The 23320-nt window shown below is 37.0% G+C and overlaps 1 protein-coding gene across 1 annotated transcript in view; it reads left to right on the top strand.

Annotated features, from left to right (window-relative positions):
- si:dkeyp-9d4.3 (caskin-1) overlaps nt 1-23320 on the top strand; it is a 96812-nt gene that overhangs the window by 31180 nt on the left and 42312 nt on the right. The window contains exons 2-6 of the mRNA XM_056462798.1: nt 11295-11346; nt 15162-15259; nt 16635-16780; nt 17241-17336; nt 22077-22198. Of these exons, the coding sequence (XP_056318773.1) occupies nt 11295-11346; nt 15162-15259; nt 16635-16780; nt 17241-17336; nt 22077-22198 (514 nt within the window). The remainder of the gene's footprint in view (nt 1-11294; nt 11347-15161; nt 15260-16634; nt 16781-17240; nt 17337-22076; nt 22199-23320) is intronic.

A 23320-nucleotide genomic window follows, 5' to 3' on the forward strand; every position in this document is an offset into this window, starting at 1 on the left:
ACTGCTAATTTACAGAAATGTTTTACAGTGTGTGTCTAGTGATGTCCCAACGGTCTTTGATACACCCATTAAAATGTGTCATCTTTGTATGCAGACAAATAGGTGTGTCAATCCATAAATCAATCAAAATATACTTCTGTTGAATAGAGACATTGGCAGGCTGTCTGTGCATGTAAAGAAACCGCAACTTCAAAAACTTTGCATAACCTTCAAAAGACCTGAGATTATTTTGGTGGTTTTAACAAATGTTTTTAATATTCATAATCAATGTCAAACCATCACTTAATGCCATTAAGATGTGTGTGTGTTTGTGTGTTACTAGTAAAATGAATACCAGTTTAGAAATATTTGTGTTTCAGTTTCTTCAAGACTAATTCTTAAATAGCCTTTGTGAAGTTTTTTGTTCTTTTAATAGTAATGCATTCATTTTATTTGACATTACTAACATTAATTTCACGGTGATCTGATTATATAATAAACATAGCATGATAGTATAAGTTGACATTCACTTAAATGTGCTTATGTGATGTGCAGTAATTCTGATGTAATTTCTCAAATGTTTAGCTATTACCATTTAATTCTTCAGCAATATTTATTTTTTAAACAACATAACTAAAATATGACTAAATTAATGTTTTTATTGAACAAAACTAGACAAAAAATGAACAAAGGTTTAACAATTAAAAGTCCCTATACAAAAAAAAAGAAGAAAGTAGGATAGGGGCTGTTTCAGATTCGCCAAAACATTTGTGATAATAAACATAATGCTAATAAATTCATTCATTCATTTCCTTTTTGGCTTTTTCCCATTATTAATCAGCGGTCGCCACTGGGGAATGACCCGCCAACTTATCCAGCATATGTTTTACGCAGTGGATGCCCTTCCAGCTGCAACCCATCACTGGAAAATGTGCTAATACATTAATAAAATAAAATACCCCTCACAAAATAAACAATAGTTTCAGCAACTGTCTTGACTGGATGTGCTGATGAGTTGTGGGTATCAGATGGTATTATTGAAGCACTTTATGTTTGCCAGTTGTGACTTTATGATCTATCAGTGGATTGCTTTGCTAATGAACTGGTTCGTGGTTTCTCAGTCTTGCTATATACCTACCATGATGTATATGAGACATTGGTCTGGTTGCTGTTTAAGAGACTTGGTAGCTAATCTCAACACTAGGCAGGACTGGATTAAGCATATGGGCATTTGGGCACATGCCCGGTGGCAGCACGTCCAGAGACAGAGACACCATGCTGGGCTGTATAAATGGTTTTAAATAGCCTGAGGCATCCAAAGCATTGCCTTATGGCCATGTTGAGAAATGTACGCTATCGTTCAAATATTTTGGGTTTAGCATCCTTTTGAAAGAAATTAGTAATTTTATACACAAAAACTCCTATAAAAATCATTGGAGCTGTGAAATTAATCATCTACCTGCATGATAAGTTAATTTACAATTTTGAGGTGCTATGTAGGACTTAAATAATGCCTTACTCATACAGATATACACAACCTGACAAAAGTCTTGTTGTTGATCCCAAGCAACAAATACTAACTTGACTTCTAGTTGATCATGTGGAAAAGAGGCAGAAGGTCGAATTTTCTGATGAATAATCTGTTGAACTGCATCCCAATCATCACAAATACTGCAGAAGACCTATTGGAACCCACGTGGACCCAAGATTCTCACTGAAATCAGTCAAGTTTGGTGAAGGAAAAATCATGGTTTGGGGTTACAGTATGAGGGCATGTGAGAGATCTGCAGAGTGGATGGCAACATCAACAGCCTGAGGAAGACATTTGTGCTGCCCATTACATTACAAACCATAGGAGAGGGCAAATTCTTCAGCAGGATAGCGCTCCTTCTCATACTTCAGCCTCCACATCAAAATTCCTTAAAGCAAAAATAGTCAAGGTGCTCCAGGATTGGCCAGCCCAGTCACCGGACATGAACATTATTGAGCATGTCTGGGGTAAGATGGAGGAGGCGTTCAGTTAAATCCAAAGAATCTTGATGAACTCTGGGAGTCCTGCAGGAACGCTTTCTTTGCCATTTCAGATGACTTTATTAAGAAGTTATTTGAGTCATTGCAGAGATGTATGGATGCAGTCCTCTAAGCTCATGGGAGTCATACAGAATATTAATTCTTTTTCCACTGCACCATGACTTTATATTCTATACTGTACATTATTTCTGTTAAGTGACAAGACTTTTGTCTAAATAAAGTCAGACCTTACTGTCCTAATTAATTAAAAATCAAGGCATGATCATATTTTATTTTGGTAAATAAGCGTTATCTAGAGGCCTTTGTCCTTTGGTATCACTTCTGATACCAAATGATCAACTAGAAGGCAAGTTATTATTTGTTGTTCCTAAAACTTGGATAGGCGACAAGACTTTTGTCAGGTAGTGCAGATGAAATACTAGCTTACATCTATGAAACACTTGCACGTACATTCACCCATTGTGGAAAACCTAAATTATTATTATCAATGATATTACTACAACCACCTATGTATATTATTTTTATACCTATATATATATATATATATATATATATATATATATATATATATATATATATAGATAAACTTATATACACACGCACATTATATACAGTACATCAGTTAAATACATAGTGTTAAAACATCAACTGTGTATATAAGTTTATATATATATATATATATATATATATATATATATATATATATATATATATATATATATATATATATATATATATATATATATATATATATATATATAAACTTATATACACACGCACATTATATACATACAGTTAAATACATAGTGTTAAAACATCTACTGTATATACATATATGCAAAAACAATTATAATCGGTATAAGGACGACTTTTGAGCAGAATTGGTTGTTTGCTGTCCAATTACAAGAAACTGACCGATCACAATAGAGTATTAGATAAGATCGAATCAGTCTTGTTAGAAACTCTTTGAGAAATTGGGTGATTTAAAATATTCGTTTTTTTTCTGGCTTATTCCCTTTATTAATTTGGGGTTGCCACAGCGGAATGAACCACCAACATATCCAACATATGTTTTTTCACGCAGCGGATGCCCTTCCTGCTGCAACCTATTACTGGGAAACACCCATACACACTCATTCCCACTCATACACTATGGCAAAATTAGCTTACACAATTCACCTGTACTGCATGTTATTAGACTGTGTGGGAAACCGGAGCAACCGGAGGAAACCCATGTGAACACGGAGAGAACATGCAAACTCCATACAGAAATGCCAACTGACCCAGCTGACGCTTGAACCAGTGAGACGATTGTGCTACCCACTGCGCCACCATGATGCCCTGATTGAAAATATATAATGAGAAAATTCAATTATTATTATTATTATTTTTACCTTGAATGCACACAAACATATTGTTCCAACAAAATGTGGAACCTTTAAAATCAGCATAACAGGAACACCTTAAAAGGCCATAGGCCAGCATAGTGCCAGAGATTTCAATTCTTTTAAGCATTATTCAGGGAGAAGCCATTTGAAGAAAAATTGGATTTCAGCATTTTGCCATGGCAGATGATGAATTATGTCATCTTAACCTTTAACTATTTGTAGATTTCCAAGATTTCCTCACGCACACTCAAACACTCCAGCTGGGGCCTTTGGAGCCTAAAGCTCTGAATAAAATGAATGCATTATTAAAAGAGAATCCAATGGGAAGATGAGTATTAAATCGTGTTTAAAGGACCCTTGAAGTGACTTGGAATGGAGAGTTTATTCACTTTAATGTGTATGTGTGACATAAAATTTGACGTGAAACATAGGGTAGCTCCTCCCCTTTTTTAAAAATAGCCAATGACATTTCATTTATACTGCAGCTTTGCCAGTCATTTGAGCTAAAGCGCATCTGACTCACGACAGTCACAGTCTATAATAATCATGCAGAGTCTGTCTAACCGTTTCTCCATTTTAAAGTACAGCATTCAGTCTACAATTCAAATGGGTCTGATATATATTAATCCTGAATCAAACAAAAAGTGCTTCAGGGATAGTTGTTGTGTCAGTGCTCTTTAGATAAGGGATTCATAAAGATATACAAAAAATTATAAGTCCAAGGCACTCAAAAAGTAGGTGAAAAAAGTTAAAAAGCTGCCTTATGGATTTCCGCTCTGCTGTTGTGTCTTTTGACTGGTAGAGGTTGTGTATTTGATGAAAGTGAGAAACTGTAATTTTTGAATGAAGTCCAAATTTTGTCACTGTTTTGGAGCACCTTAGCTTAAAGGAAACATTAAAGGAACACTCCACTAGAGGTCTGCGCAGGACTGACTTTTTAGTCCCGCTCCTGCCAGGTTTTATTCCGCATCCGAGTGCTCCCGCAGTATATTCAGTTTTTGTTCACCCCCTGCCCGCTTAGAATAATTTTCTACCTGACTTGTCCGTTTGTGCTAAATTTAGATCTGGTTTCCAAAATCTCACGTTTAAACTGGGTACTACTAAAAGAGAGAGATAACAGATAAAACTGTAGGTTGTGCAAAAATTGTAGGCTAAATGTCAGTTTTGTTTGCCCCTTTGTGATGAGACATGAGTGCTGCCTTAAACCTGAGGTTACAGTCTTCTGAAGCTGGACACACACCAGATGCGCTGCTCAGTGCCCTGCTGTGCCGCGCACATGACAGGAAGTTACATTCGTCAAATGCGCACATTCGCATGATATTTAAAATGAGACTATTCAGATGGCGCTCTGTGGCGTGGCAGAAATATGAACAGTGTCCTGAGTCGTAGGTGGGGGCCGCAGACAACTTCCAACTTGCAGTGTCGGTGTGCATACCCTGATAGAAATCTATGTTTGAATAAATCTATGTTTGCGGAAATAAATTTCCAAATCAATGTGGTAGTGGTCGGTATCTATGGGTGTCTAAAGCCCGCTCTGAGGACTGTTATGCAGATTATGTTATGCATGATAACTATGCAGGTTATGCAGAGTGCTCAGATGTGCAAATGCATGTGCAGAAAAACTTGTCATGTGTTCAGCATGTATAACAGCCATGAGCACTGGCTGTACCTTTGCTCAATAAGAATGAGCTAATCACAGATATGCTGTTCTGAAATAACGTTGGGATTTACCGACCTTTACCACGTTTTATTGTGAAATTTATTCCCACACTGCAAGAAATCTGGTCTGGTCCTGTGGCCTGTATCACAGGAATGCACACCTCTACACTCCACTTTAAAAAAAGGATAAGTTTTACCATTTTTCAGTCCATTCAGCCGACAATCTCTAAGTCTGGAAGGGGCACTTTTAGCTTAGCTTAGCATAGATCATTGACTCAGATTAGACTATTAGCATCTCGCTTAAAAACGAACAAAGAGTTAATTGTGATCATTTTGTATGAATTGTGATAATTTCTCTATTTGAAGCTAGACACTTCTGTAGTTCATGTAAATCATGTACTGACAGCCATGGTAAATGAACAGTTGCTATGTTCTAGGCTAATATGGTTTGGATCTATACTTTCATTCTGGCACATTAATCAATAGCACACCATGACTGCAGCAGGTACAATGATAATACACAGCAATTGAAATTGAAACCATGGAGAGACATAATGTGACTACAGAAGAGTCAAGCTATAAATACGAAAATTATTAAAACTCTTGGGTCATTTTGAGTGAGATGCTAATGGTCTAATCCGATTCAATGATCTATGCTAAGCTAAAAGTTCTCTCGACAGACCCAGAAATCAGCTAAATGGATGGTGGATCACAGGGCTGATCATGACATAAAGATGACGATCACTGACAGATGGAGATTCGGCTACGGGGAGTAAAGGGTTAAAGTTCATTTTCACAACAACACCACAGTATAGCCAACCTAGTGCTGTGTTTGTTCCTGTCATTTTTCTGATGATTGCTACAATAACCTAGGCTGCAGCGGGGGATTCGCCAGCCATTTGTTATTAAAGGAAGGAGCAGCAGAGACTATTATGTTTGGGACTTTGTCAGTAACTGTCAGAAGTTTCTTCTTCCTCCGCATCATAACATGTAAGTGTAGTTAAAATTGTTGCCTCGTTTTGTGTAGCAAAATATGTATTTAATTGTGTGTTATAAGTTGTAATCGCCCCGTGTGGCTTGTAATAAAGTATCTATTATAGATCAGTGCTTGTACTGTATCTCTCAGGTTAAATCTTTATGTTTCTGTTCACATATTGTGTCCAGAAACATATTGATAACATGACACGTGCTTCTTCCTTTACTGGTTTAAATGCGTTTCTTAACTCACGATCTGTTTCTCACATGCGTGGTGTGGTCAATTTTCAAAACTTTTGCCACTGTGTGGATTAATACTGAATGTGTCTCATTGTTATTACTTGGGGTTAGGTGTAAGAATAGAGTAATATGCTGGTGTTTAACTGCATTGCTTTAATGCATTCCTGCATTGGGCTCTCACATACTCTGTGTGCTATTTAATAGCTGTGGTGGGCATTTCTCTCCATCTCGCGCTGAACACAGTTAACCAATCACAACAGACTGGGTCATCAAACCAATCAGTGCAGATTAGCTTCACGCTAAGGCGGGGTTTGGGATTGGAATGGACGATACCACAATTTTTTAATGTGATACGATACAGATAATTTTGTTAAAATGTTTACGATATCGATATCATTACATGTATGTATATACATGTATATATACATATATACTGGTCAGCTTGTTTTTTTTCCGCTTCATTTGTAAGTTCAGGGTGTGTTGTTCTGTAAGTGTTTATAAAGGCTGCTTGTATTGTTGCTGTGTATGACTTTCTTATCACAAATATTGCTCTGTGGCAAACGCTTTTCAGCTGTGAGCACCACAACCACACTGTGTTACCTTTCTGCCATCGTGTCACTTCCGTAATGCAGAAGTGTGCAACTTTTCGTGTGTCCCTAAGTACGTAAGTTATCTGAAAGGCACATGATCGCTCACTCACGTTCCGCCGCAGATTGATTGGTGTAACATCTTATATACAAAGCGTCACTGATAATCCTGTACACAGCGCTAAAACATTGAGTTATGCAGAAATTATTAAAATATAGTTAAAATATCAATACTTTTAGAAAAATATCGATACCAAATTAAAAGATTCTGAGTATCGTTATATCGATACTCGAGCATCGATGTGCACATCCCTAGTTTGGGAACAAATGAATCGCTGAACGAATCATATGGGAGTCGTTGTGATAATTAGATAAAAATAAATGCAGATTATAAGAAAATAAACGTGCTTTTTGACCTTGCATGCATATCAGCCTGTTGTTGAAGACCCTTAAAACCAAAATATGATCTTTTATAATGCAAAATGTGGGCTCTTTAAGAACAATATAGAACACCAATTTTTTTCCCTTTGATTTAACTGGGACTTTAGGACACCACAGAATTTTTGGTGCTCATCAGCAAGGGCTGGGCAAACCCTGATTGTTATTGTCATGGTTAAGGTCAAGGTTTCCATAGCAACAGGCACCAATGGGGTTGCAGTGATAATGGTATGAATAATTTATCGCATGGAAGGATTATAACTGAGTTCCCAAACAGCTCCTGGTGTGTGACTGTATGTGCACCTGTACGCAGAATGTATACTTCTACTTCCTCGTTTATCATCATAACATCACTGCTGCATAACAACTCCAGGTGATGCGTTGCCATGGCATTTCTGTCACATTCTCTAATTAGAATCACAGTGACATTGAGTCGTCATGGAAATGCTCATTTGCGTTTTTCTCATTATTCAGTCGGCTTTCTGAAGGTGACTGAATGTCTGGGAATGCGCCTGACGAAAATGAGATGCTTAATTAGTTGTTGTGTATTAAATGTGCAATTACATATCTATTAATTTACTGTTTTCAAGAGATAATGTTGAATGGGGAAATTAATGAACTAATTCATCATCACCACCACCATGGCATAAGCATAATTGATTAGGCTGTGATCAGCGAGTTTGAATAGTAATATCGTTTATGCATAATGAATAGCTTCTTAAGCATGTTTAGCAGAATAAGACTGCTATTAAGGTCAAATGAGCAGCACACACACACACACACACACACACACACACACACACACACACACATACACACACACACACAGACACACACACAACACACGCACACACACACACACACACACATATACACACACACACACACACATACAGGTTGTTTATTTCACCATTTAGTGATATTTCACTCACTTTCTGTCAGTCCCTGCACCCCCCGTTCCCTGTCTCACCCTCGGAGAAAGCTGCCATCTGGACCACTTTCATTTAGCACACAAACACGCACACACATGTAAATCTGGAGATTAATATATCAAGCCATAGACATTTGATGGAAATATCACCCAGAATTTAACACTACTCTGGTGGTCTTGATTAGGATTGTCAGTGTTTTGCTGGTAAATGTGGTTGTGTGAATGCATGGCCTATAACCAGCTGTGATTAAAGAGTTTTGCTTGAGTTTAATGAATGGAAAGTCTACCTGCTGGCTTTGGCTGAGAGGAATCCCCTCAGTGACCGCAGTACTCAGTGTAAACATTTATACCTTCTAATAAGTTTGCGTTGCTTATGGACTATTGAAAGCTAAATTATTAGCCCTAGCTCTTGTGAAATTTCATTATTTTCTCAAATATTTCCCAAGTGCTGTTTAACGGAGCAATTCATTTTTCACAGTATTTCCTATAATAGTTTTTCTATCTAGTCCTTTTTTTAAAAAGTTTGGCTGGAATAAAAGCTGTTTTTACATTTTATACATTTTATAATACTATTGCCGGCAGCACGGATAAGTTGGTGGTTCATTCATCTGTGACAACCTCTGATTAATAAAGGGACTAAGCCTAAAAGAAAATGAATGAATGAATAATACTATTAACCCTAATTATTGAAAAATCGTGAGATTTTTTTTCTCTGATTGGCTGCTGAACATGCCACTGTTGTCCAATTATTAACATAACTTGCCTAGTTAACCTAATTAAGCATTTAAATTGCATACTAGTATCTTGCAAAATAACTAGTAAAGTACTATGTACTGTCATTATTGCGAAGACAAAAAAAATCAGTTATTAGAAATGTATTATTACAAATATTATTTAAAACATGTTGAAAAAATCTTCTCTGCTAAACATCAAAATATTACAGGAAGGCTAATAATTTTCCCTTTAACTGTACATATAATGCATGAAAATGTTCAGAAAGTACAAATTAATTTCAATCAAAATATATTCATATATTTTACTATGCACATTTACATATGTTTTTGTAGTTTTCAGAATTACATACCAAATATTTAATTTCAGATGCACATTAACAACATATGTTATATTTCCTGAATTATTTTTTACTTTCAAGAGTTCACACTTAGCTGATGATTGATAATAAAGCTTGTTTGGCATGCTGTCCAGGGAGAGAGCCCTGAGCTCCTAAGATCCTCGAGCCCGGGGCTCCCCTCCGTTTGCAAGGCGAGAGGAGAGTTTGAGCTCTGGTAGATCTCGAGAACTCCCCTGCTGTAGTGGCTAATGAATAGATAGTGATTGCTCTTAAGAGATTACTACTTACTAGGAGCATGTCTATGGTGCTGATTTGGATTAGTCAATTAACTTAAGTTGCATGTTTTTTGATGGTGGGAGGAAACCGGAGAACCCAGGGGAAACCCACGTGAACATGGGGAGAACGTGTAAACTCCACACAGAAACATCAGTTGGCTTGGTAAGGACTAGAACCAGTGACGTTCTTGCTGTGAGGCAACAGTGCTAACCACTGGGCCACCGTGTCTCCCATCTAGGAAAGGAGGAGGAGTAGGGGTGGAAGGGGGATTCTTCAAAACGAAGATGGCTGTTATATGGAATTTATAGGGTATTTATAGTGGCTTAGGAATCGTCTGATTGGTGAATCATAAATTGAATAATGCGGTACCAGCCACAAGCAATCATAAGCATGTGATCCTCTCAAAATTAATTTAGAAATAAACTTCACTTAATTTTCAACTCTTCAAAAATTGTATCATGCTGATTTAGAATTTAAGGGTGAACACAATTTATTGGTCCTGAAAGGGAACTGTTTTTAATATACACTGTAAAACCCAAAAGGTTAAGGTAACTCAAACCATTTGAGGAAACCAATTGCAACAAACCATTTAAGTTCAAAAACTAATCCTAATGAGTACTGTGAACTAAATCCATTTGAGTTAATGAATCAATTTGAGCACAGTAAAACCTGATAAATGAAGAGAACTCTAATCAACTGAGTACTGCAAAACCTCATAAGTTAAGGCAACTCAAATCGTTTAAGGAAACCGATTGCTACAAACAATTAGAGTTAAAGTACTGAGTTGAGTACTGGGAACTTACTCCATTTAAGTTCAAGTAATGAGGTATTTTTTAACTCATTACCTTCAACACTGAATTCAAAGCTCTTTTCAAATGAGCAGAATTAACTTTCAGTCAATTTTGAGTTAACTACACTCATTTCATTTGATAAAGTTGAATGCCAGTTGGCATTTATGTGTGGAGTTTGCATGTTTGTGTGGGTTTCTCGTGCTCCCGTTTCCCCCACAGTCCAAAGACAAAATTGGTTGTAGTGTATGTGTGTGAATGTAGAGTGTTTTCCCAGTACTAAGTTCCAACTGGAATGGCATCCACTGCATAAAACCTAAGCCGGAATAGTCGGTGGTACTTTCTGCTGTGGCCACCCCTGATAAATGAGGGACTAAGCCGAAGGAAATAAATGAATGAATTTACACATCCAGCAAGACACATTTTAAATGTTCGTTATAATTATGTTACCAGCAGGTCTTTGTGATTTAATCGAGGTGATTTCCATGAGCATTTTGAAAATAAAACTGGTGTGATCCTCCAACATCTTCGTTTAGATAGAGCAGAGTTCACTACACAAAGCTATGCAAAACATTGATTTAAATTTGAATTCGGTTTAATCGGTCGAGACAATCGTTCTGTGATAATGACAGCTGTTTGCGCTGCTTCTACTAAAACTAAAAACTGTAGTGAAAGCTGCATGTGAAATTATAACATATAACCTTTATACTCCAAACTCACCTCATAACTAGAGTTGAGAGTCTGAAATAAATCTGTGAGATGATTCCATCGTCATGAGTTTATTAGTCAAGCTCAATCAATGAAAGCAGTTCAACCTTCTGTTTATTCAGCAACCGATGAATAATCCAGACACACAACACATACGCATCCACAGATACTTTATCAATATTGTTTTTTCAGAGGTAAAACTCTTTTGTTTTCTTCTTGCAGAGCTCCTGGGTGCTGCTAAGAAGGTGAATGTGAACTTCCAGGACACAGACGGGTGAGTTTCAGCTATACTACAGCGGCATCACATACTGTATACACACACATGGAACCCATCAGTTAAATAGTTTGTCTTTAGAGATTATTCATAATATATCAATTCAACTAAACAGTGATCAGCTGATATGGACTGTTTAGAGGGTATTTAATAGTATCTGACTGAAGGCATGCAATCTCAGTGCTCAATAGAGCTTATGATGTCAATTTGAGGGGTAGGAGTGTGTGCATTAAAAGCAATGCATGCAGCTCAGCTTGCATCTGCAACCGTTCTGCAGCCAAACCCTTCTCAGGATATTGGCTAAATATGGTAACCAACATTTTTTAAAAAAATGATCAGCAATGAACTGGATTGTTAAAAGTGCATGTTATTGACCAGCATGGCCATTGAGTTTGATCATATTTTGGTTTCTACCATGTAATCTATTATCATTTCATACTTGTGTTATTTAGTAGAGAGGCATTAGAATTACTGTAACATTTTTAAATTTATCCTTCTATGAATTTTCTGTCTTTTTTTTGTCTTTACTAGTCTTTACTGTAGTCTTCAGTGTCATGTGAATTTCATTCAGAAAATCTGACAGATCAGAAATCTCTGTTGGGAAGCATTCAAAGGCACACCAACAGTAACACATTTTCAACCTATTACTATTCAAACACACCTGAATCAAATCATCAGAACATTAGAAAAGACTCGAAAACCTGAAATGAGTAGGACAGATTAGGGCGACATGCAAAATATGTACTGTTGGTGTACCTCCAGGAACATAGTTGGGAAACACTGGTTTGTACATTATAAAAATCATTGCGTCTATGGGAAGTCCCCATAAAGATAGGTGTACAAGTTTGTATGTGTGTGTGTGTGTGTGTGTGTGTGTGTGCGTGCGTGTGTGTGTGTGTGTGTGTGTGTGCGTGTGTGTGTGTGTGGTGTGTGTGTGTGTGTGTGTGTGTGTGCGTGTGTGTGTGTGTGTGTGTGTGTGTGTGTGTGTGTGTGTGTGCGTGTGTGTGTGTGTGTGTGTGTGTGTGTGTGTGCGTGCGCAAGTGGCTTGGGGCTCTGGCAGAGAGAAACCTCTTACTCATGGAAGTAGGTCATAGCCTCCTGCTCAGTTAGAAAGGGAGGGATCGGAGTAAAGTGGCAGAGTTGAGCTGCAATGAAGACCGATTAGGGACTCTCTTAAAGTTACGCACAAGGCTTAAAGCGCTTAGATTGAAAAGAAGAGCTGATTTGTTAGATATTAAAGTATTATGACAGGATAAATTAGGCTGTATTGGAGAATATAGACCAGTATTTAGACCACAGAAGAAGAACAGGGTGGGAAATTAGTAGATCCACAGAAAAAAGATCATTCTGTTTCTGCTGTAGTGTAAAATACAACATAGGCTCATTCTGAAAATGTAGCCATGTACAGGTTTCTGGAGATTGTGAATTATGTAGCCAGAGCTATGTATAGCTGCATTTTCCTTCGTTGTTAAAATGAATGATATGGGGTGAAGCCGATCCTTTTCGCGCTTACCAGCTTACCTCCATACGGACGGCTTTCCAACTGTTGCAAGTTTGCCCGGTAACTTGAGACTTGAGATGCAGAGTAGAGTTGACTGCGACAACAGGGTTCGAGTCCTGTGAAAAACAGTTTCAGAAAGCGGGTAAGACAAAAACAAAAGCTAAAAAATAAAACAAAGTAGTAAATAACAGCGTGAGAATATGGTAAAATCTGAAAATGTGGTAAAAAATCAGGCAAAGGCTAACATTTAAGCGCCGCTGAGTTCTTAAACACCGCTGATTTGCCATAGTATTCACCAGTGCTCAACAGAAATGACTGTGATTAGCCGTGAAGTTCATCAGTTCACCGCTCTTCACTGAGCGCTAACACAGATGCACGAACACGAGCATTTTAAAGCCGGGAAGATCAGTCAAGTCATCAGCGGATCGCTCGTCTGTGTTTTCACTCTGTAAACATCGGTGAAGTGCAGTGAAGTGATGACCTCCATGGCCAATCACAGTCATTTCTGTTGAGCACCGGTGAACACTATGGCAATTCAGCGGTGTTGCGTTCAACAGTGCTTAAATGTTAGTGGGAAATTGACGTTTTTGTAAATTTAAGTAACGAAATTCAGTCTCGTGACCAGTCTAATATAGTGAAAGAATCAGTTCATTCACTTGAGTTTGATAAATGGCACCTAAACTGTTTGTTTGGGAAAGAAAATGTTAGCTAACCAGTGCCATTTCCCTTAACTTAGCTGAAAATGAGGTCTGATATCCCTTTTTATTTTCACTTTCCATTCGGAACAGACCTTCGGTTCACTCGGAAGACGGTGAAATGATAAATTTGTGTCACTTTCTCTTTGCTGATAAGATCTACAACCAGGTACACAACATTCCTGTGTGACTCAGGAGATACTTCCGTGTTTCTTCCCACCGCAGCCTCGATTTCGCTTTTGTAATGGTGGCTGCGTGAAATCAGTCTATTGGTTGGGTTCGGGGAAGGGGGAGAGTGAGGGTATCGGTCGGTTGGTCAGTCAGTAAATCAGTCAGTTGACAGCGGCCTCTGGTGGATTTACCTGAGAACAGCAGGCGTGAATGGCACTGGCAAGAGAAATTCGAATACTGAAAAAGTGTACACAGCGCCCTCTGGTGGACTCGCGAAAACAAAAACTGCAAAATAACGTACCTCCTGGGACGTATTTTGCTCTCTCCAGAAATGTAGATTGTGGTACGTAATCAGAATAGGCCTGGGTTGGCAAAATACATGTTCAATAAAATGTTTATACTTTTGGCTACAAGAATGCATGTCTAAGTATGACTCTTGGTGGAAACACTCTAAATTTCATGACTTTTACTCTGCGCATGAAGTCAATCTCTGCCTCTACCTGAGGAAAATAAATATGGTTTAAAATTTAATCAAAAACAGATTTCGAGATGGACAATATATTTTCCCTCTGCTGCCTGTTGTCTTTCAATCCATAGCAATATGATATATCAACAGTGTTTCTGACAGCTATACAGTTTTATTGCTGTGAGGTTGTGCTATCATCTGTATCTCTACTTACAGTATAAAAAATAATAATATGGCTAAACTGAAATAAAACAAAAGCTAAATCTGAAAAATGTGCAGTGATCAGTACTTCATCAAAGCGTCTACAGCTTGTGAGTGTTTTAGTGCAGTCTGTATATCATATTAAAAGGATTTAACCTATTTTCAATACCTATAATGTAAGGTCCCAGTTTTGCTTCTATTTTAAACACACATTATTTTTGACAGCTAAGGGATTTGGTACCATATGAAGGTGAAAGATATTCAGTCATAGCAATATTATATGACTTTGAGGTCTGTGCAAGTGTTTGAGAGCTCATTTATACCACTCAAGGAAGAAAAAGTCATATTTTAGGACATTAAAGCTACAATTCTAACACAAAGCGCTGTAATTATGACATGAAACAACTGTTTTAATGCCAGAATATTGACTTTATATCTTGTCATTTTTCATTATCTTTGTCATATTGACTATTTTAATAGTAGCAGAAGTGGTCTTCCATAATTACCTGACATATCATTTGTTAATAGCGAATAATTTCTTACAATCCCTTGTTGTTAGTAGTATGATATGGTCTTCTCATTATACTGTGAGTCAATTAGGAGTCAAATTACTTTTGCCAAATGACTCTGTTACCCATATGAGTCTGTTACCCATGATGGATGGAAGTGCCAAATATTCCTCCTGATTTAACTTTGTAACACTATTCCACAGTTTACACCTTTAATCGGAAAAGATGTTAGTGTTGTTAAAGTGGTTCAATCATGTTTGTGTGTTTTACAGGTTATCTGCCCTGCATCATGCTGCTCTTAATGGGAACGTGGAGCTGATTTCGCTGTTGCTCGAGTCACAATCCGTTGTTGACATCAAAGACCAGAAAGGTGAAGATTTTTTAATGATACGTACATTATACTCAGTGTACAAATAAATTAATTATTAGCTGTCATTATGCTGCAAAATTATTTCATTATAGTGAATTGTGGCTGAATTTGATGGGGTGATTTATGCCGAAATCTTGGCTGGTTTAGACCTGTCATATATGAGTAAATAAGACACTTAAACTGCCTGTAGATGGTGCCTTTTCTGCCTTAATGAGTGATTCATTGAATTATTCATTCAAAACAGCTTCTTTGTGAAGAAATGAAGCAAAAGACTGTCTTTATGAATGGATCACTGAATTGTTGACTCAAATGATTCATACAAAAATAGATTCATTCAGGAATGAAGCATAGCAGTGTTCCTCTGAGATCATGAATGTTTGGCTCTGTTTCTTTTATTGACTACAATTATAACTTTTATTGGAACAAAAGGAAATAAATATAACTAAGTCAAAATAAATGTTTTGTTATACTTGATTGTGGGATATGAATTACATATCATACCATATACACTTGTCAACTGGTGAAGTTTGGTTTTTGCCACTATCGCCACTAGTGTTCTTGGTTTGGGATTTGTGGAGCTATGCATCGATGGATTTGCTCTTCAATGTTTTATAATTTCAGCAGTAAAATTAAACCACACTGAACTGAACTAAACTGACATTCAACTCTGAAAACTGGACTGACACAGTTTCAATTTACTAGAACTTCTATGTGAACCTGCTTGGACATAATCTGCATTGTAAAAGTGCTACAGAAATAAAGATGAATTGAATTGAAAACATTTTTATTATGTATAATATACAGTATATAAAAATTTATACAGTTATTTTTGCTCTTCAACAGTCTATTAAAATAATAACAGTCAATGATTTTGTAATCACAAGATGTTAGTTTTTTCCAGAGTGACATTCTGTATATTGTGAGAACTTTATGAAAAAAAAAACAATTATGAAATTATCATAGACAACAAATATGGCATGACTTTTTAAATCCATCTATGAATTTTCTGTCTTTTTTTGTCTTTAATAGTCTTTACTGTGGTCTTCAGTGTCATGTGAATTTCATTCAGAAAATCTGAAAGATCAGAAATCTCTGCTTGGGAAACATTCTTATGAGTATCAGTGTTGAAATGTTGAGAACATTGTTATGAAGCCTAAAAAAATTTCCTGATAAATAAAAAATTCTTTGATAAATAAATAATAAAACGACAACAGTGAAAACAACATTAGTTTTTTTTATAAATGTTGCATTTAATCAATCCATAATTTCAGAACAAAATTTCTTAAAAAAAAAAAAGAAAAGAAAATTATATATATATTATTTCTGAACAGCACTGTTCTGTTATTAAAACTTTGCCTTTCTTTCTTCTCTGAAGGGATGCGACCCTTACATTATGCTGCTTGGCAGGGTAAGTGTGAGCCAATGAAAATGCTGCTCAAGGCGGGGTCATCAGTCAACAGCCAATCAGACGAGGGACAGATTCCTTTACACCTCTCATCACAGCACGGACATTATGAAGGAGTAAGTACATGTAAACAATACAATTCTAGAGTTGGAGATACATTTTACCTTTATCAATAAATTATTTCTAGTATCCTTTAACTGAAAAACCCATGAATCATTGCAGTTTAGGTGCCCTATGGGCGTGCTTTTTCTCAATATGCTCTTAGTGGTAGATTGTTTTTTTCTTTACTCAAAAATAATTAAAATGTATTTTAAATGTGGGTCAAGATAGGCCAAACGTATCTGGCCCACATACCAGTTTTTAACATCTGGGCCGCCTTAAAGATGTGGCCACCTCTGGGCCATGTTTGGTCCACTTGCTGTATGCCAGTGCCAAATCTGGGCCAGAATTCTTTGCTACCTGAGATGTCATTAAACAAACTTGTGTCCTCATAAACCACCAAAACCAGTACACACACATACACACACACCCACACACACTCATTCATGACAGCTGTACTGTACTGTGTGTTTACAGAGTGAGATGCTGCTCCAACATCAGTCGAACCCCTGCCTCAGAGACCACGCTGGGAAAACTCCTCTAGACTTGGCCTGTGAATTTGGACGAGTCACGGTCAGTTAAGCTGTGTTTGTGTGTGTCTGTCTGCATGTTCACGGGGGTTTGTGATAGATGGATGTGGAGCACTGCACCCCTGTGGGATTCTGGGAACTACACCTCTTCTCACGTCCTGAGCCAAACGCAGGAAGCCCCACATTCAGTCACATTCACGCTTTCCAAATGAGCACAACAGATTCTTTCAGAACGGTTTATGCTGACCTGGGTTTTGTTAAAGGGAAAGCTCTTGCATAATTAGTCTTTTGTTATTATTTACTCACTGCCATGTCAGTCCAAACAATGTACTGTATGACGCATTTCCGAGGAACACTAAATGAAATTTTACATGCTGTTTTCATTAGAACAGTTGAAGTCAGAATTATTAGCCCCCCTTTGATTTTTTGTTTTCTTTGTAAATATTTCCCAAATGATGTTTATCAGAGCAAGGAAATTTTCACAGTATGTCTGATAATATTTTTTCTTCTGAAGAAAGTCTTTTATTTTGGCTAGAAGAAAAGCAGTTTTTAATTTTTTAAAAACCATTTTAAGGTTAAAATGATTAGCCCCTTTGAGCTATAAATTTTTTCAATAGTCTACAGAACAAACCATTGTTATATAATAACTTGCCTAATTACCCTAACCTGCCTAGTTAACCTAATTAACCTAGTTAAGCCTTTAAATGTCACTTCAAGCTGCATAGAAGTGTCTTGAAAAATATCTAGTCAAATATTATTTACTGTGATCTTCTAAAATCTTAGAAGAGATCATGCAAATTATGAAAACATCAACCTGCAGTCTTGACACACTCTCCACATCTATCTTTAAAACAGTGTTTGACTGTTTAGAAATGGATCTTCTAAAAGTGGTAATGCTTCACTTCTCTCTAGGGATTTTTCCAAACTCACTTAAAAACTGCAGTTGTTAAACCCCTCTTGAAGAAGAGCAACCTGGATAACACCCTATTGATTGAATTACAGGCCCATCTCAAATCTCCCTTTCATTGGCAAAATCATTGAAAAAGTTAACAATTTTCAATCTGGTTTCAGAGCACATCACAGTACAGAGAGCGCTCTTTTAAAGATAATCAATGATATACGGCTAAATACAGATTCAGGTAAACTAACAGTGCTGGTATTGCTGGATCTCAGTGCCGCATTTGACACTGTAGATCACAGCATACTTCTGGATAGGCTGGAAAACTGGGTTGGGCTGTCTGGGACGGTCCTCAAATGGTTCAGATCTTACCTTCAAGGGAGAGTGCACCCCTGAGTTGATCAAGCGCGATAGCAAAACAAATGTAAGGGAAGAAAGCATCTTGTTTCCTCTTTACCTGACAGGAAAACTCCGCCTTTGTACGTAACCCCGCCCCGAAGCCCCAGTTGGCCCTCCTTGGCCCAAGGTATTCGGCGGGCCGAAAAAGGCCGGACGCTGGCCCCAAGGAAGCCCCGCTTTGGCCCGATTACGCCCCGGAAGTGATAGTGCAAACGCGACTGGCCTTGGCTCGCCCTGGCTCGCTCGCTTTAGGCGCGACAGTGGAAACGCGGCTATTGACACCCTCTGCCAATGCATTGATGAAATTAACAGTTGGATGTGCCAAAACTGGATGTGCCTTGGCACTAAAGGTGAAACAACAAAAAATAAGGTCAAATTGTTTTATGTTATAATAAATTTAACATATAAAATAATAAATAAAATATATATAGATTAAAAAATATTATATTTATATTTATTTTATTTTTTAATAAAAATAAATAATTTACTCTGAAATTTTAGTCAGTTTTAAATAGTCAGCTAAAAATAATGTTATATTTTGCAGTTGTTGCAATCCAATGTGAATGCAATGTGCTTTTGCCTCCACTCAAAAAGTTATACTTTACATCAAGCTGAAATACTTTACTCTGTTATACTTTACTCAGCTGAAACTTTACAAAAGCATTCTGGTGACACCTGAGACTTTTTAAAAGCATGATCAGATCCCTTTATAAAAGCAAAATTACATTATGTATTCTAAAGTTGCAGTAAGCGATGTTCAGTTTCACTGACTTTCTGACAGACTCAGATATTAAAGTAGATCACTCCCTTTCTCCAAAATATCTCGCTCCGCAAACATGTCAGTGAACCTGATGTCAGCTTACCGTAACGCTCAGAGTGACTGACAGCAGCGAACGCCTCAAAGTCTTCTGGCTAAACAACAGTGATCAAATACCTTTTGCTGTTTGAGTTTAAAGCCGTAGCAGGGACAGGTGTGATGTGTCACAATACTTTTTTCAGTTGGAATTATCAGGGCGTATGGACAGGTGATATGAACTTAAAACTACATCACAATATATTCTGGTATTATTGTGATTAGGGGTGCAATTTATCGTTTCAACATTGATATCGCATTGTGCTCGTCTGCAATAGTCACATCGCAAGATATGCAATTTTGAGTCTGAAGTATAGTTGATCAGGAGCTACAGAACACAAGCAATTTGTAGGGTCATTGCTAAGTTTTAACATAGTAGAGTGAAAGTTTATCATTTTTAATTTCTTTTATTTTTTTGACTGCATTTTAAAAGAGTTTAAAACATTCGGGCACATAAAATTATGATGTTTGGAGGTGTAACAAAGGTTAATTGCATTTAATTATTTATACGGCATATATTTTTTTCTTACCTAGAGTTTTTGTCTTGCTTTTGTTTAGTCCAAATATCTGCATATCAAAGCAAAAACTAGATTATTTGTCTTCCCCCATTGGCAGATAATTTAGCTTGTTTTAAGGAAAAACTCAAAATTTGGACTTAAGGTCAAAACAAAACAATATTTTTTACTTGATCTAAAAATTTGAAATATTTTGTCTAGAAAATAAGACAAAGCAAAGTAAGAGCATTTTTTTTGCATTGTGATTATTCAATTTCTGTATCCTGAATACTGTTAGACTACAGTAGTCGACATTTGAAGTGGATTGTCAACTTTCATCAAAGTTCTAATACACTATTGAACAACACCTATTCTTATCTTAGGTCAATTTTGAAAAACTTTTTCGATCCACTTCAAATGTAGACTACTGTACGTCAACAGAAAACGTCAAATATGTTTTTGATCCACTTCAATTTTTTATCGCAGAAAAACTTTATATTGCAATATCAGATGTTTGCAATATCGTGCAGCCCTAATTGCGATAACGATAGTAATGACGATAATTTATGTGTGTCTACTGAGAAACAAAGAATAGAGTTCACACTGAAGCAGCTAATCAAGTTTTTCCAGGATCTTATAAAATACAAAAGCAGGTTGGAAGTACACTACAGGACAATGGGTCCGCAGGAGGGAGCAGAGTTTAAGACCTCTGAAAGTGTGTTGTGATCAAACACTGTAAGACTTTTTCTGGCTCATTTAAACTGGATGCTAGAGGGCGCCCTCACTCATAAACTCCACATTTGCATTACAGATAAAAAAAAAAAACATCAGCTATCGCTATATCAGAGGATTAAGATGATGGAATCAACTAAATGGGTCAAGCATGAACACAATTAACAAATACTAGTGGCAATATATGGGTTATTTGTTTTCTTATTATAATGTTAAGTCTTTTTTTTAGAATGGGAATAATTTTAACCCGTATGTTGCAGCTGATAAGATATCGCCCATCCCTAAAGGGAGTTTTCTGCTTGCTGTTTCATAAAAAAAGTTGTTTGGATTCTAATATGTTTTTTATCAGTATTTGTATTATTAGAAATAAAATAACAGCCATATCACTCTGCACCCTGGTCTGTGTGAGTCCCAATGCCCCAGTATAGTGAAGGAGACACTATACTGTCAGTCAGCGCCGTCTTTCAGATGAGACGATAAAACCGAGATCCTGACTCTCTGTGGTCATTAAAAATCCCTTGGCACTTTTTGTAAAGTGTAGGGTGTAACACCGGTGTCCTGGCTAAATTCCCTCTCAGCCCTTAACCATCTTGGCCTCCCAATCATCCCCATCCACCGTATTGGCTCAGTCACTGTCTCTCCACTACTGTGGCTGCCATTGCATCATCTAAGTGGATGCTGCACACCTGTGGTGGTGTGGAGAGACCCCCCTCATGATTGTGAAGCGCTTCGGTTGTATGGCCATACACAATAAATGCGCTATATAAATACACATTACATTATATTAACATTAGATATACATTTTCGCTTCACTTAATAGTTGAATTTTGAGCGATGTGATGCAAAGCTTCATTGTTTTTGTTTGTTAAAGTCCACTTGAACCGGAACTTGCTGAGACTGCTGTTTTAGTGTGTTGAGATACTTCCAACTGAAACGGAATATTGAGTAGGGGGCGGGGCTTTTTTATTTGCGCATCATTTCCTCATAGCAAACTAATGATTAGTCAGAAGCAAATGGTCAGACTTTGATTGAAGATTACCAAAACTAATTCTAACTTTCACTTATGAATTGGACTAGATGAATAACAATGTGTGCTAGCAAAATAAACATTGTACATTTTGATTTCAAATGGACTTTAAGGTTTGATTTTATGACCCCCTGTCAGAACTGTGATGGCAAGATTTTACACTTAATCTGCCTTGTTTATGTGGAAAACCTCTGCATTTCATTTGGTTCTTATATTGGCTACTATTGTATTCATTAAAGTGCTATATAAAATGCCATGTATCGTTCAGTCAGATATCATAATCTTTTTCTTATGATTTTGATTATAATAGATTAAAATAGCAGAAATGGTGTGTGTAAGGTGTATTTGAATGCTTGTGTGTGTTTCTGTGTGTTCTACAGGTGGTCCAGTTGCTCCTGAACAGTAACATGTGTGCTGCTATGTTAGAGCCAAAGCCGTCCGACCCCAATGGCATCAGCCCGCTCCATTTGGCTGCTAAGAACGGACATATTGAGATCATCAAGTAGGTGCTCAACAGACTTCACACTGCTGTTTGAGGACTTTGTTCTTAATCGTTTCATTTCAGGAAGTGATTTTATTATAAAAACTTGAGTTGATTGAAACATGGTTGAAAGTGCTCAGGGGTAATTAATGTGTCAGTGCTCTTTGGGTAAGAGTTTCATAACAATAAACAGCAAAAATAGGAGTCCAAGGTACTCGAAAAAATTATTTAAAAAGCCTTTATTATTAACATTATTATTGTTCTGCTTTTTAGTAAAACTACACATACACGTCTCAGCAAACACTTGCCTTCATCAGGGTAACAGAGTTCAGGTGGGTTTAAATGGATTCTGTGGTCACATGACTCAATAGAATATCTAAACAACACAAAAATAATGTATGTGGAACATAAGGTCAACTCAACAGTCATTATTATTTCAGTAATGAAAAAGAGAGAGAGAGAGAGAGAGAGAGAGAGAGAGAGAGAGAGAGAGAGAGAGAGAGAGAGAGAGAGAGAGAGAGAGAGAGAGAGAGAGAGAGAGAAAAGTTATTAAAGATAAGTGTTAAATAACAGTTTTACGGAACAGCCATGTTAATAAAGGCTTTTTAAATATATTTTTTAATTGCCTTGGACTTATATTTTTTGTTCATAATTATTGTGTTTTTTGTATATATATCTGCGGAAATAATACCCACCTGCTTCGAATGTTAGCACTCGATTGAATGGGCATTATCAGTGGTTATCAGCTGATAGATATGGGCCAGTAGGGGCCTTCTGTGCCTACTGGTAGACTCAGAAGGCTGTTATCATCCATCCACATGGTTAATCAGCTATCCTAATACAGAAGACTCCAGATCCAGATCTGTTTTTACATTACTGTGAAGGTTTGGTTTAGGGTGGGGGTAGGGGTAGATGTTAATAAAATACAATTATTGGGACATTTAATAAATAATATAAATAATTCTTGTTAACTTCCGGCCCTAGCCGTATGTGATCTATAGCTGATTAACCATTTGGATGGATGATAACAGGCTTCTGAGCCTACTAGTTGGCACAGAAGGCCCCTACTGGCCCATACTGTATCTATCAGCTGATAACCACTGATAATGCCCATTCAATCGGGTGATAACATTAAAATCGGCT

The sequence above is a fragment of the Danio aesculapii genome, chromosome 1, assembly GCF_903798145.1.
Source record: "Danio aesculapii chromosome 1, fDanAes4.1, whole genome shotgun sequence".
In the NCBI taxonomy this organism is placed as follows: domain Eukaryota; kingdom Metazoa; phylum Chordata; class Actinopteri; order Cypriniformes; family Danionidae; genus Danio; species Danio aesculapii.